The sequence below is a fragment of the Gadus macrocephalus genome, chromosome 20, assembly GCF_031168955.1.
Source record: "Gadus macrocephalus chromosome 20, ASM3116895v1".
Taxonomy (NCBI): Eukaryota; Metazoa; Chordata; class Actinopteri; order Gadiformes; family Gadidae; genus Gadus; species Gadus macrocephalus.
In genome coordinates, this window is record NC_082401.1 from 19,727,590 (window position 1) to 19,742,444 (window position 14,855).

The 14,855-nt window shown below is 45.6% G+C and overlaps 1 protein-coding gene across 1 annotated transcript; it reads right to left on the reverse strand.

The window, feature by feature from the left end:
• Positions 1-229: 229 nt before the first annotated feature.
• On the reverse strand, positions 230-6,900 carry LOC132448533 (rho-related GTP-binding protein RhoE-like). Its single transcript, XM_060039933.1, has 5 exons — positions 6,399-6,900; positions 6,190-6,277; positions 2,039-2,148; positions 1,512-1,637; positions 230-1,276 (listed from the first exon to the last, which is right to left on the reverse strand). Exons 1-5 carry the CDS (start codon positions 6,501-6,503, stop codon positions 1,034-1,036), a joined length of 672 nt encoding a protein of 223 aa, XP_059895916.1. The 5' UTR covers positions 6,504-6,900; the 3' UTR covers positions 230-1,033.
• Positions 6,901-14,855: the final 7,955 nt, after the last annotated feature.

A 14,855-nucleotide genomic window follows, 5' to 3' on the forward strand; every position in this document is an offset into this window, starting at 1 on the left:
CCTTCACCCCGTGGAGGGGGCAGACAGCGCAGCAAGCTAGTGCCGACAGATGTGGTAAGAGATTAAAAGGTTTGTTCCGGTAACTGAAGAGAGGTGAAGGTATTTTCACTGGGAACTCAGATAAGGTCTGACATGAGAGATTAAAAAGCCCATGAGGAATACTTCCTCTACTCCCAACGCAGCCTTGCAGGGTATCCAGGGTGACATTGATCATTCAAACAATGTGGAATACAGAAAAACACATTTAATAAACTACTATTTTTTACAATGAAATTTTAAGGGAACCATTTCATCACAGTTTTTTTTTGTTTTCCCCATGTTAGATCACACTTGAGCTAAAACACTACATATTGTGTAAAACAAAATACAAGCATAATGAAGAATAACATATGGCATGCAAGGCTCAGTTAAACATGAAAGAACATAACTGTGCCCCACTTGTACAACATCACTAAACGTTGTTGCCTAGCTACTTTTTCCCTTTGGTTCCCGAGTGTATCGTAAAGAATACAGAAACAACAAGAAAGATTGTACCTTTTGAAGCCTTCAGAAAAATGAAGCACTTAAGGTATGTATATTTAGAAAATCACCTTCCTTCACATTTACAAGTCCTTTTCAGTGATTACATGAGTGCAGTTGCCCTGTTTCCACTGGGCTTGGCTGGTTATGGCTAATGTTCCCATTCAGTTGAATCTTGGCCATCCTTTGACTCCTAGTCTGAGGGTGGGCTCACTCTAGATTCCAATTAAGCCCAGAAAAACGCAGCAAAGCAATCAGAAATCAACTCAGTTCAGGAATTGGTACTTCATCTCTTCATACACCTCAACACGTATCAAGCATAATATACAACGCCATGATTCTTCATCCAGGAGCATTCCTCCTACATAGAGTTGGCAATGGTTATGAGGTGCTTTGAAAGATGATCTGCACCGATTGTGCAAAACGTCGGGTGGATGGGGGACAGGACGAGAGGGAGAGGAGGGGGAGTTGGTTTTTGCTTTCCCAGAGGGAATAATCCATAGCTTGATGCTGTTCACATGACGACACACGTCTTGGCTTTGGTCTGCTTATAGTCCGTCACTGCCACGGGCAGGTCCGTCCGACTGCGGGCGATCCTCTTGGTGGCCCGGGAGGACTTGCTGCGCTTCACGTTCTTGTTGTTCTTGGAGACGCAGGCCAGCGTGGCCACGTGGAAGATGTCTCGCACGCTGTTCTCCGACTGCAGGGAGGAACACTCGATGTAGGGAGCGCTCAGCTGCTTGGCCGTGTTGGAGCCCTGGGAGAAAGAAAGGAAAAGAAAGAAGGTCTTACTCACACCCTGATCTTTAACACCGATCGATACCTGTTTCATAGGGTGTTAGCTGTATTCGATGCGGATTAGATCGATCGATACGACGTTGCTTGATTTTGCTGCGCATGCAAAGTCGATTACGATTACAATTCCATTTACAATTACAATTGAATTGTGGACAATTGAATGATTGAGGAGGATTGAGACCCCTTCCCCCTACCTGGTCATACGACACCGGTGTCTGTCTGCTGTGGGATCTGGTGAAGAGTTCAGTCCTCAGGTCGGACTTGCATCCAACCAGCAGCATCTTGGTGTTTGGACAGAATTCCTGGATCTCTCCCCTCCACTGGAAAGGAGAGGACAGAACCAAACCTTAACAACTGAGCAAATAACCATGTGTATGCCTCTAGACCTATATCCCCCATGTGTGTCAGTTTTTGGCATCAGTCATTTCACCTGGCGCAAGGCCCCAGGCAAATGAAATCACAGAGCAAAGGGCAGACGGTGTTGAATGTCAGAAGAGGGCTAAGCTCACTAGTTTATAGCCACTATGCACCTCCCTCCCTTTTCCGCTCCCTACCTCCATGGTACGTTTGCTGAACTCTCACCCCCAAAAAAGTCACTTGTTAAAGCGGATGGAAAGGACTTGGCCGAGCATCACTCTTACTATAGGTCAGACCACCCCTTTAGCGGAATATACTGTATGGGTCTGTTGGGAGTAGAGTATTAAAAACAAGGACCACCCACCTTCTTCAGCACGCTGTCCAGTGTCTCTGGTCGACTGATATCAAAGCAGATGAGGACCGCGTCGGCGTCGGGGTAGGAAAGGGGCCGCACGTTGTCATAGTACGGTGAGCCTGTGGATTAGACAATAATACCTCCATGTTAAATTGGATCACAAATACGCCATATGCCAAAAGGTGATCGTTTCGCCCATATTTAATGCAAGGCAACAAAATAAAGTAGAAAGAAATGTCCCCGAATTTCACGCGCTGAAATCCCTGAATTCCTAACCCTTACCCTAGGACCCCAAAACCTCCCTTTTCCTCGGCATATAATTTAGCGTACGAAAAAAATGCACATGAGGCCTATTCCACGATCAACGGGAGGAAGATCATCATCATCATCAACACATAAAGCCACTGTGTACGGTCCGTCACAGGCGGCCTCGGCTGTGCTGATTGGCCCGCTGTGGTCACGCCCGTCCGTCTCCGCTCCTCAATGCGAATCACAACGGTCCCAGTCAGACCAGTGCAGTGTTACTGGAGGAAAACTCTCCCATCCCCCCACCTCCCACCCCGCCTTAACAATGCAGCGGTTTACACAATGACTTTGTTATTCACAGCTATGGCTTTGGTTACAGTGTGGTGTGCATTCTGTTAAAGAGACACCGCTGTTACGATTATTATTCCTTTTTTAGGGGTGTGGGGGGGGGGGGGGGGGGGTTCATGCAAAGGCACTGTATTGGGTTTCACTTGTCTGACATTGACCACACATCGCGGGACCCTGGGAACTCCGGCCCTGTGACTGACACAAGAGTGGCTCCTTCCTGCTAGCTATCCCGCCAGCCCGCCCATCACTTCTCGAGTTCCGCCCTGGAATGTGTGGTGCCAGTGCCCCCAGGCATGCCGGGATACCGCGCAGGCCCCCTGGAATCCCACACCAGATCACATTGCCTGCAGTTCCACGACAGGGAAACCTTTTTCCGGAGGAGCACCACCCCCGCAGCACACACATACACCCCCACACACACACACACACACACACACACACACACACACACACACACACACACACACACACACACACACACACACACACACACACACACACACACACACACACACACACACACACACACACACTCCCCTCACTCCCCTTTTGTCCCGGTGTAAGGAATGCACTGGTGGATTATTTGGTTTCCCAGGCTCAGGTGGTCCTTGGGTTCCTCTGTGAGGTGTGGCACGGTGTAATACGAACCAGATGGACGCAGAGTCCGGCCCAGGGGGCAGCTGGACTCTAGCATGTGCAGCAACCCCAAGAAAAATACACAGCAACACACGAATGACAAAGCGTATGGCATACATGTGGAGGAGCTGTTTTGTAAAAGTTTCCACAGGTCATGTTTCAAACGGTTCTCGAGCTATCACAGGAGCCTTATTTGTCGTTTGTCATGTTGTCCAGGCTCCATGCCATGGGGGCTTTTTCCATTCAAAAACGTAAATGTATAAAATAACCGGGCTGAATGAATTGCGCCATTGAATTCAAAAGAATGCAGGAGGCAAGTATGCTGTTTCACGGCATTACCGAAAAGTCATAACAATCCCTCGGAGCGCAACCTATTACTTTTCAAAGTGCCTTTATACCCCACCCCCTCAACCCCTCACCCCATCTCAAAGCCAAGTTGTTTTGATACGTAAATGGGATCCAGATGGCCCCCCCCTCCTTGAAGCCGCACAGCGGCTGATGTGCCAATGACACCATAAGGCGCTTTCAATTTTCAATCTAATTCGCCTGAACACAAATTAACTCCAGTTTGAATTCTCCTGAGACGAATCAGCAGGAAGGAGGCACGTTTGGGCACCAAACGCCTCCGTGTGCCATGATGAGCCACAGCCTGCAACAATTTTTTCATTTTTTGCAACCATCAGATCCACGCGGGCAGACGTAAACAATGATGAGTTATATTCAAGTCTGGCCAGTCAGGTTTCATATGTTAAACAAACAGAGTCAGAGGCCCTTATTTTCATAGCCCCTACCCACAGCGTCTTAATAAAATGCCTGAGCGCTTCAGTGATGGATTTGTATGCCCTCGATGGAATGACGGCTTAACCAGGCGGTTTCTTTTAAGTTATCACTGAAAGAGGAATAGAGTGAATGATTTAAGTTTTTTCAGAGGGAAAAGAAAACGTGGTCTAGCTAATCGACCAAAGAGACAGTTAGAAAATAAATCTATAGGTAGCATTAGTATATAGATCATTGGCAAGCTTTAAACACATAAATACTTAACACATAGCGTGCTTTACCATAGCTAAATGGGTAGCAAGGCTAACTCTGAGCAATGTGGGCTCAAACAGCTAACCCCCCCCATTCCATCTGTTTTACATCATCATATTTTGCACTCAGGGACAGAGAGAGAGAAAGAAAACCTCCTCAGGGACATTCTTTCATAGGCATGGTTTTACAGAATATCCAGCCACGGTAATGACATCTTGCGTTCCAGGATGCTGAGGCCAGAATGGCTTGGTTACACCGGTGTAAGTGCGCAGTATGGATGACCTCTTTAGCTACGTCGGGTTGTTGAACGATGCTATTCTCAGGTGCCACTCGTTGTGTGCGCTCCGTATAAGGTCGAGGACGGTGCCGAGAGGCAACACAACGGTGTCAGACGGTGAGGCTCAGACAGGAGGACCATCTGTGCCTGGGTGAATCATAGGGCTGAGATACTCCCAGGACCTTAGGATGGTGATCTCATATCCAAAAAGCAAGGCCATGGCTTGACATTGCAATTCATCACTGTGTCTACTGCGTCTGCCATGAGGCCTAATGAAATACACCCGGGACTGTACCCGTCGATGTTGAGATGGTGTTGAAATGGGAACGGAAATCACTGGTCGTAAAGGAGAGACACCCTTTTATAGTTGAAACTGAGCGCATTCCCAACACATCTCCATTCCCAACACATCTCCACTCCATCTCCACTGTTGTTCAAGGTTAGCTTGGCAATTCAAAGTAATCAAATTGCTTTGTTATGACAAGAGAGAGAGAGAGAGACACCCTGGAATGTTTTAAATGGGTCCCAGTCAATGTGGGGGGGTTGTGTGTGTGTGCGTGTTTTTGTGTTTGTGTGCATGTGTGTGGCATATGAGTGTGTATGGGTGTCTGTGGGGCATGCCATGGGAAAGACTCCCAAGAGACTGCATTCTGCGTGTGCATGTGTGTGCGTGTGTATGTATGAGTGGCATATGAGTGTGTGTGGGGGCGTGCACGTGTGCAAGCATCCCGTGCGTGTGTGTGATTGTGTGTGTCTGTGTGTTGAGGTCAGCCCTTCCTGATTTGTGCTGGTAATCTCGGAGCCATGTCCTACACCAACCTCCTGGGAGCCCCCAATCAACCGGAGGTCACAGAGGCAGCCAAAAAAAAATCTCCCTTCCGCCGTCAACCTCCCTGTTCACACATCCCAATTTTCACCCCCACAACGACACCCCCCCCACACACACACGCCCCGCTTCCCCTCCCCTCCCTCCAAACCCCACCCCACCTGAGGCAGACAGGCAGGCAGACAGGCAGGCAGGGAGGTAATTACCTCCAGACCACGGGGCTGCTGCAGATCCCGAGAGATCTGACGAGGGGCCCGTTTTTTTTTTGTATAATTATTATTTTTTTCTTCAGCCCAACAAGTGATGGTGGAAGACCATGTGCATTCATCCGAGGATTTGTGTTTATTTATTGACCCATCAGGAATAATAGCCAACCACTCCCTTTTTTTTGTTTATCTTCACAAGACAAAATGAAGCCAGATCTAAGATTATATTTTAGCATAAAATATACGATATCATTGAATTAATATTCTCGAAAAGGTACAAACTGGATTATAATTTCATAGCTATTTGGCTGTAAATTAAATAAATAAAATGTCGACATGTGGTTACAGCGGGGTGTGAGTTATGACCGGGAGTCGGACCCTCGCCAGCGCCGCTGCTTCGCCTACATTCCAGACAGTCCGCGTCAGACGATTTCCCATCGAGGGAGTTGAGAACATCCCTGAACTCTTGTAGTTTTCGGGTAAACACCCATAATGCATTCAGGGCGTTGGAGTCGATGGGCTCCATAAAGATCGCGTTTTATTTTGGTTTTCATTCTCGTGTAAATCCCACGTTTGATGTGTGGACTCTTACCTGAAGTGTCCCACAGACGCAGCTCAACTCTCTGCATGTCGATCTCGAAATCCGCCGTGTAGTTTTCAAACACCGTGGGGATGTACCCCTGAAAATAAAGGGGGATAAACTAAAGTTAAGTTAAGCCATTTGATGAAATTGACACGCGCATTTGTTTTTATCAACAGCCGTACATCATGTTTTTTCATTATAAAATGTAAAAGGCTTACCTCGGGAAAGCTGTCTTTGGCGAATACATTCAATAACGCCGTTTTACCACACTGACTGTCTCCGACCACCACGATCTTAGACTTGACGCTCGGAGTTGTATCCATCCTGGTTCCTTCACTTATGTTTGTATTATTCCTCAAACCACTTGGACCGCTTGCTTAGTGTTATTATGGAAATTATTCCATCCAGCCAGAAATGCGACTTGGAAATGCTGTCTGAACGGTCCCCCCAAAGAAATATCTCCTTTTCGTCCCGTCGAAAGTGAGCAACTTTGTATCAAGTAGCCTGCAAGCGCCTCACGTCTGAAATCCTTCACTGAGAAATGCACGCAAACGTCGATAACTATCGCCCTTGAAAGCCAGGCATCGTCTCCTCACGACGGCTGTTCGCGATAACAAGTTTGAGAAGACTTCCAGTGAGGGGACTCCTATTTCAAGTGGGATAGGGCGTTGCGCAAGCGCCAGCCTCCTCCTCTGTGAAACCAACCCACCTGATGTTGAGTTCCCTGGCTCCAAGCTTATGTGGAGATTGGAGAATGTGTCTCCTTTTTGCTTGGCACCACAACCTCTATTACAATGGAGTGTAATTAATTTGAATGGTCAATTAGGATAAAATTTTCTGTTGTTAGTGAGACAATGTACTGCATTTATCTTTCCCACTGACATAGGAGCACTTTCTCTTTCTAACCTTGAGAGAGGTAACACAGCAGGAGGGAGTGGGCACGGGGGGGGGGGGGGGGGGCGGTCTGCTGAGGACGGCGGATCCCAGCGCAGCAGCACTGTGCGCTGTCATATTCAAGCAGAGGGAATTCAATGGTTTTATGCGTGGGAGGAATCCAAAATAGTATGGCTGGTATACCTGCAGAACGCAGCAGTATGGAGCTTTTAGCAGATCAAACAAACACGCACGCACACACACACACACACACACACACACACACACACACACACACACACACACACACACACACACACACACACACACACACACACACACACACACACACACACACACACACACACACAAATGCACCAACATAGCACCCGCACACACAAACACACACAGCATTACTTATAGTCTAACAAAATGAACCATTGTTGATGCTACAATGGCTACGAAGGGGTGCCAGCCATTATCAATGAGGTCCAAATCATAAAATATTGATTTAAAACTGCCTGAAGTTGTCCAAATGCAGCCCTCCCACACATGTGACCAAAGACAATAATTTGCTTTCAAGATGGTTGGCAAACCTCTTATCCTTGGATGGAGAAGATTTCCCCTATTGCAACAACACTTTGTGGCTTCTTTTATGGGATTGGAAAGTAGACACAGAGAATTTGTTCAGCCAAACACTTATATTGTGTTTTCTATTTCATTTAATTTTTTCTGAGGTCTCGCCCGGGTCGGTGAAGCGCATCAGCAAACACCCTTCTTGGGCAAGAATCCTTTGGCTGGGCTTGCTCCTCTCTCTCTATGGCTCCACCACCTCCTCCGTCTCTGCTCCACCTCCTCTGCAATCCCTTTATTCCTCTCTCTCTCTCTCTGACTCCCTCTCCCTGTGTATCTCTATGTCTCTCTACCCCCAGGGCCTCACTGCCTTGCTAACAAAAGGGTTTCACACGGGGAAGTTGAAAGAGATCAGGTCACTCCTTCGTGTCTTTATGTCTTTCTCTCACTGTGAAAAGAAACCCCAACTGTGTTTCTGCTTGTAGCCATATTTCTCCTGTATTGTTTGATCTTTTCTTTATGCAGGGGAGGGGCTGCAGTTTAGTCGTTATTTAGTTGTTGAGTTTCTGTTGAGACCATTTGTCTACTGTTCGCTTCTTTTCGAATGAACCACTTTAATCATTCTAGTAGAAACAGAATCGGCAAAGCATTCCTGGCAATTAAAGAAACCAAAGTCATGGCTTTCATTGGAGATCTTGCTTGGATTGCTTTTGTTGTAGCTCGCCCCGGCGTCAGCTATTCGATTATGTTCGTTACGCCCCAAAGAAAACGTCTTGGCTCATCGGTACTCGTGCCCGATTTCGTTCCAGGCCCAGTGATTGTGTGACACAGAAGGTGCTTTGTCTTCGCTGACCTTATAGAAGGTTTCACTCTAGGCCCCAAACAATCTCCGGAGAACAGCGTTAACTGCATTAGCCGGATCCGGAGCGCTATCTAAGTTTGATAGAGGATACAGGGTATATATTAAAAACCCCTGGAGCCGTGTTGTGTTCATGCTTCACCCTCGCTGGAGCACAACTGCTCCAGACTTGTTCTCTCTGGGCCGGAGCAGAGATTGGGTTTGGTTTGGAGTTCTGGATCCAGGTTGCGATCTGTGGGCTTTTGACGAATTATAAGCGATAATGACGTTGTTGAATGTTGTTGTATAATGTTATGGGGATAATGAAACAATGTTATAAGTGTTGTGTGTTGTAATCTTGATACCTCATGTTCTTATTCATTTTCTTGGTAAATCATGTCCCATTGTAGATGAAGAAATATGAAATGTTGATATTGCCTTGATTTGATCATCATATTGTTTTCAAGAATGCATGGATGGTATTTCAGTGTTTTGACTAAGTACATATTTGAGCCATTCATATTTAATGCAAGCATGGCTTTTGTAATGTATTATATTTTGACTGAAAGGCAAGTAGTAATTAATAGGTTCATATTTCTATGTGATTCTGCTGACAATAATACATTAATGAAAGATGAATGTGCCACATTAAAGCATGACATCACACAATTCAATTTATTAGAAGGGTGAATTGATAGCTTTTACTTTAAACAAATGTCCTCTTCAGGTATTTTTGTCTTCTTAAGAATACAATGAGAAACCTATATTTTCTACCATAGCTGTTTTTTAGCGAGTAATGTAATTTGTCTTGACTTGATATACAGTGTAAACATACCCTGGCTGTCTAAATAACTGAAGCATGACAATTTTATTGAGCACCAAGGAGATTTATACGTCTTCTTGTGACAGAGAAAATAACAAGCCTGTGGAACATCACCTGTAAATCTGCCAACAATTAATGTTATCAAACGTTTTAACTGCATCCCTCCTATCTACACCTCCATCTATACAAATACTTTACACCTCGTTCTGTACAACTGGAGCTCTTTAAAGTGGTCACTGATGTATGGGCGAACGTGAGCCAAGATTGCAGTTACCCTGTGCTTAAATTCCACAACCCAATAAACTTTCTTGTACACTCCACAAAATAGCATGGGTAGTGGTTTCAGGCATGGTTTGGAAAAGAAAAAACATATCCACAGACCTGCATGGGACAGCCAGTAAACACAGCTCTCTGACCCAAGGGCGGCGCTCATAGCAAATATCTTTTTTGTTTTTGATCCGTGGATGTTGAACGACTAGAGATAGGTTGTGATGTCACGCACATTTCTGTTTTCGACAACATGTCAGTGGTGAATGTTAATGTTGCAGGGTGATGATCTCATACGGCCAGTCCATTGTTTTGCCTGACTTCTTTTCCCCGTGTTCCATCAAAAATCCTAATGATGAGTGATGATGTGTTGGTTGGACGGGAAGGCATTGGGCCGGAGCTCCTCCCTGCAAGCCGTTTGGTATAAGTGCTCTTTAAGCGTCCTTTACAATGTAACCTAATGTCCTCATCGGTTCCTGTGTGTCTCTGGGACTGCTCTCTGCAATCAGTATCTCAGTGTTTTCCCAGTCGCTAGAAGTCTTGTTATATTGAAGGGTATGTGTGTGTCTGGGTGCTTGTGTGTGTGGATGTATGTGTGTATGTGTGTGTGATAATGGGGTGAGTTCGCTTGCAAAAGTATGAACACATGTGGCTTTGATAACACTGGCATCAGAAATGATTTCCACCCTCTTATTGCTGCCTTCGACCTGCTTCCAGCCTAAAAAGCCCGGGACCACTGTAATAACACGCAGGAGGAATGTTTCAAAAAACCAAACGCAAGTCTCCTGGGTTCACATTTCTGCGGTAGGCCTTCTCTTCTCATAGAAAATTGCTGCCGACTTTAGGGTTTGTACCCGGTGAGAAGCAACCTAGGATTATGTCAGTAAGATCTCTGAATGGTGCTGTGGTTCAAACCAGACATGTCCTCCATTGTCCCTCTTTCTTCCTGTACCTTGCCTTTGTGTGGTTCCCATATATGAATCAGTCTGGCACCGGTGCAAGGTAGAGGGATAGTCAAGGTAGGATTCCAGCCCGCAAGCCAAACAAAGAGGACAATGCCCAGACAAACGTACAAAAGCCCAAATCCGACCTCCTCCTTAACCTGGGCTTGGAGCGGTTGTTAGGGTATTCAAAAATGGAGGTTGTTCAGTTCTGCCCGTTGCTATAGAGGCAGGGGTTGAAGCCTTAATGTTTGGCACGGGCCAATTATGTCTAATCACGGGGTTGATTTGTACAACAGTGTGTTTATTTTCCACCCTAGGCATCGGGGAGAAGGAATAAATACAGACAAGATAATGTCAGTTTGGCTCCACTTAGTTGTTTGGCTTTGAAATCCACAGCCAACTGCAGTCATCCTTGGTATACGAGTAATTTATTGTGCAAGTCTCTGTCACATAAAGCAAAGAATGACTTGGCCATTGTCACTAGAGCAGGTAATGAAGTTTGCAATCAGGTCTGTGTCAAAAAAAAAAGTAGAAGTTGAGCAATGAAGTGTGCCGGAATCTATTACGAATGCCGGAATCAATTATTGATCATAAGGGACCTTTCTAAAGAAAACCAAGGTTAGGCTATGGACCAGAAACTAAGATGAAAGGGAGATCTTTTTAAGCTGTAGTCCACAAACCACAGTGAACTAGATTTATATATACGTATATTATTAACAGTACATTTAAATATAACCAAATATATAGTACAATACAAGGCAACTGAAAAAAATGATTTTGTTTGAATGGAATAAATGCTGAATTGGAGATACAATCTATACATTTATACAAAGAAGAATTATATATCCATTGATTGAATTGTCTTATAATAATCATTATCACAAATTTACGGAGGAGTAATGCCAGAATTGCCTTGAGGTGATAGGGATCTACATGCTTATGTGTTAGTCAACAAAAAAATAATTGATTCTTGCAACATTGCTGCAAAAAAAAAGCAGATTTAGAAAGTAATTTTTCTTTGTTCATATTCCGCCCTTATCCCTGTCCCTCACAGCCTTGTCGTCTTACAGGCCATGGATTCTACAAACCTTTTAAGGTCCCCAAGACCAAGGACCAGAGCTCCTTATGGCCTTTCTTTGTCTTTTCCTACCCACCATCGACAATGCTACGCATCATTACCAACCTCCCTCCCTAAGCCCTAGCCACCCGTGGATCTGTAACACAAGAGTCCCACTTGACTTGAAGTAGTGCTTTTGAAGCTGTGCCTCCATTAGCCTCTTCCCCATCTAATTACCGCCATCTATAGCCTCGATGATTCTAACCATCAGCGCAATTATGGTGGAGACTTAAGGCCGGCTGTCTCTCCGTTCTCTGGAACGATGTCGGCGGGGATTTAAGGCTACCTCGCGCCCTGCTTGTCCCTCGGCCCTCACGGATATTTTTAGCTTATTTGACGTGCTACCAGCACTGTCCTAACGCTAACATGTGATGCCAGCTGACAACCCTACAAGCTAAAGGATCTGTGTGTGTGTAGTTGTGTGTGTGTGTGATCGTCTGTTTTTGTGTGTATTTGAGTGTGGATGTGTGTGTGTGCGTGTGTGTGTGTGTGTTTGTGGTTGAGTGTGGCTTTGTGTTCATGTTGCTGTGTGTGTGTGGTTGCGAATGTGTGTGTGTGTGTCAGTGTAAGTGTATGTGTGGGTGGGTTTGTGAAGGGGAGGGTGGGAGGGGTGTCCTCACTTAGAACCTAGCATGAGATGATGGAACGGAGGGGAATAGGAGGAAAAATACATTTACGATGGGTACCGTACCAAACCCTTTGACTTCCACCAAGCTGTCTGAGCCCATCCCTGTCACTCTGATCAAGCCCACATTAGCTACATTAGCCAGGCGATGAAACACTGTGCTTCACTGCGCGGACAAAGTTTCGCTTCAGCCTGCCTCTTATCAATTCTAAAATCTCTAAAGCTCTTTGAGCACTCTTCATTGTCTGTCTCCTCTGTTGCTTTGATGGTGTTAGATCACCAATCTTTCTGTTGCGGCGCTGTGGCAAGCAAGTGACTTTGGAGACTGTTTGGATTGCATTGGCTAACACAAAATATCCTTTATTAGTCAATCCGACTAAACTGTATTGTACAGCGTGGTCTCAGGGATTTTGTATTCATCATTTTCGGTATCTGGATAGCTAGCGTGACACTCCCCCTCCTTCCAACCCCCATCCCCATCCTCTTTCACCCCTGGTCCCCTTCTGTAGGGTCCCCGTGGCAGTCCCATGCTGGTGATTGTCACCCTGCAGGTGGGACGTCCTGCAGGCCAGATCCCCTGGGTTCGCCCTCTGCTCATGCACCCCGTCCCTTGTTACCTTTCAGAACAGCCACTCTTAATGTAGGTCTGCTCCAAGTCTTCTAGTCCATATAGAAAAGCTTTGTCCCCCAAGCGTCTGTCCATCAACACTTCTAATGTACTAAAGACGAATATTGTGTGTGGAATACACATTTTGTTTTGCGGACAGGGTTTTCTTTCCCCACAACTGGGATGATTGGACTGCGAGCATCCCGGATAATGAGTTGCACCTGTTGTTGACATGTATTGGTGTTTATGTACAAAACCCGCATCCAGCATGTGATTTTAATCGCCGACACTCTATTTTGTTGCTGTTGTGTCCAATAAGCTTGCTCTCTGTAACGTTCTCCATATGGCACAGGAATGTGTGGAGTGAGATTACCTTGACAAATGTGTGTGTGGCAGTGCTGTCGGTGTGATGAAAGGGTGAAAAGGCACGTAAGAAGTTGGGAAGGAAGGAAGGACCGAGGAGATGCTCATTAGTTTGATGTACTGCCACTCTTTGCCCGAACGAAGGAAACAATAAAACCCAAATTGGCTTTGGATTTGTCCGGGGACCAGACACTTGGCCGTGGTTCTAATAGCACCAGCCCCCACACCTCGCCCAACCCTCACTTCTCTCAGTTTCACAAAGCGGTAATTACCTATTGAGCCGCAACGTTTGGTTCGCGGTAAGCCGTGAAAATAGATTAAGTGGCTGTCTTCCTGTTTTACAGCTCTATTCCTCCTGACTGGGGTGAAAGACAATGAGCCCACGTGGACCTGACCGCTATGCTAACCAACACCCTAAATCATTATCATGGAATAGAATGCATGCAGATTAGCATGCAAAATACACCAAGTAATATAGAACCGTTTCCTTTTCTGAGCTACAAAATACTTAATAATATCTTGTTGGTTTAAAGAAAACAAAACAAATGTATGTGTGTGTGTGTGTGTGTGTGTGTGTGTGTGTGTGTGTGTGTGTGTGTGTGTGTGTGTGTGTGTGTGTGTGTGTGTGTGCGCGCGCATGTTTCTGTGTGTGCATGTGTGTCTGTGTGTGTCTGTATGTGTGTGTGCGTGTGCGTGTATGTGTGGAGATTGCAAAGGCAGTGACAGTCAGATAAATGGTTCCTAGGGATTCCTTTTTCCTTCCTGATTACCCCTAAATTACAGATAATTATTTGATACCATCTTCATTATACATCATCTAAATTATTTAATGTGTTTCCATTTGTGTCTGTGCCTGTGTGGTATTGATGTCTGTGTGTGCGTGCTTGTGCTAGGTGTGTCTGCGTGTGTGTGTGTGTGTGTGTGTGTGTGTGTGTGTGTGTGTGTGTGTGTGTGTGTGTGTGTGTGTGTGTGTGTGTGTGTGTGCGTGTGTGTGTGTGTGTGTGTATGTGTATGTGTGTGTGCATGTATTTTAGAAGGTAGAATTATTTTTTCCTTTTTTCCTGAAAAGGAGAAGATTATTATTTTGAATGTGCTCATGTAGGCTATCCACATCCCTTCCAACAAACCAGTACAGAGAGTAAACATTAGAGTGGTTGTGTGTTTGTTATCCTCTTTAAGAAAAAGCCAAATGACCTTCCTTAGAGTGGTGCAGTCTGCCTTGCTAGCTGACACGTGTTCCTCTGCAGACGTCCAACATCCAATCTATAAGTCATTAGGGTTCTCTTTGAGAAGGTCTGCTACACTCAACCCTTCACTCGCCCAGGGGGGGGGGGGGGACACAACCCTAGGCCAGCTGATTTAATGTTTGAACAGTCGAACAGAAGTTTGAGTCAGGGTTGACCTACCGTACAAAAAGAGGTCACAGTGGATTCACTTGGCCCTGCCCATGCAACCATCCTACACCTTGTTTCTGTGATATGGCGCCATGTGTGTGCCTGTGGGCTGTATTAGAGGCAGTGTTAGAGCTGGTGCTGAAGTACCGCAAGCTGGTTCAGTAGCATTGTTTTTGATGGACTCTCTTAACCCAATGTCAACCTAAAACAATTGCTGAGAAATGCTATTGTTAAAATTTTTAAAATACTTG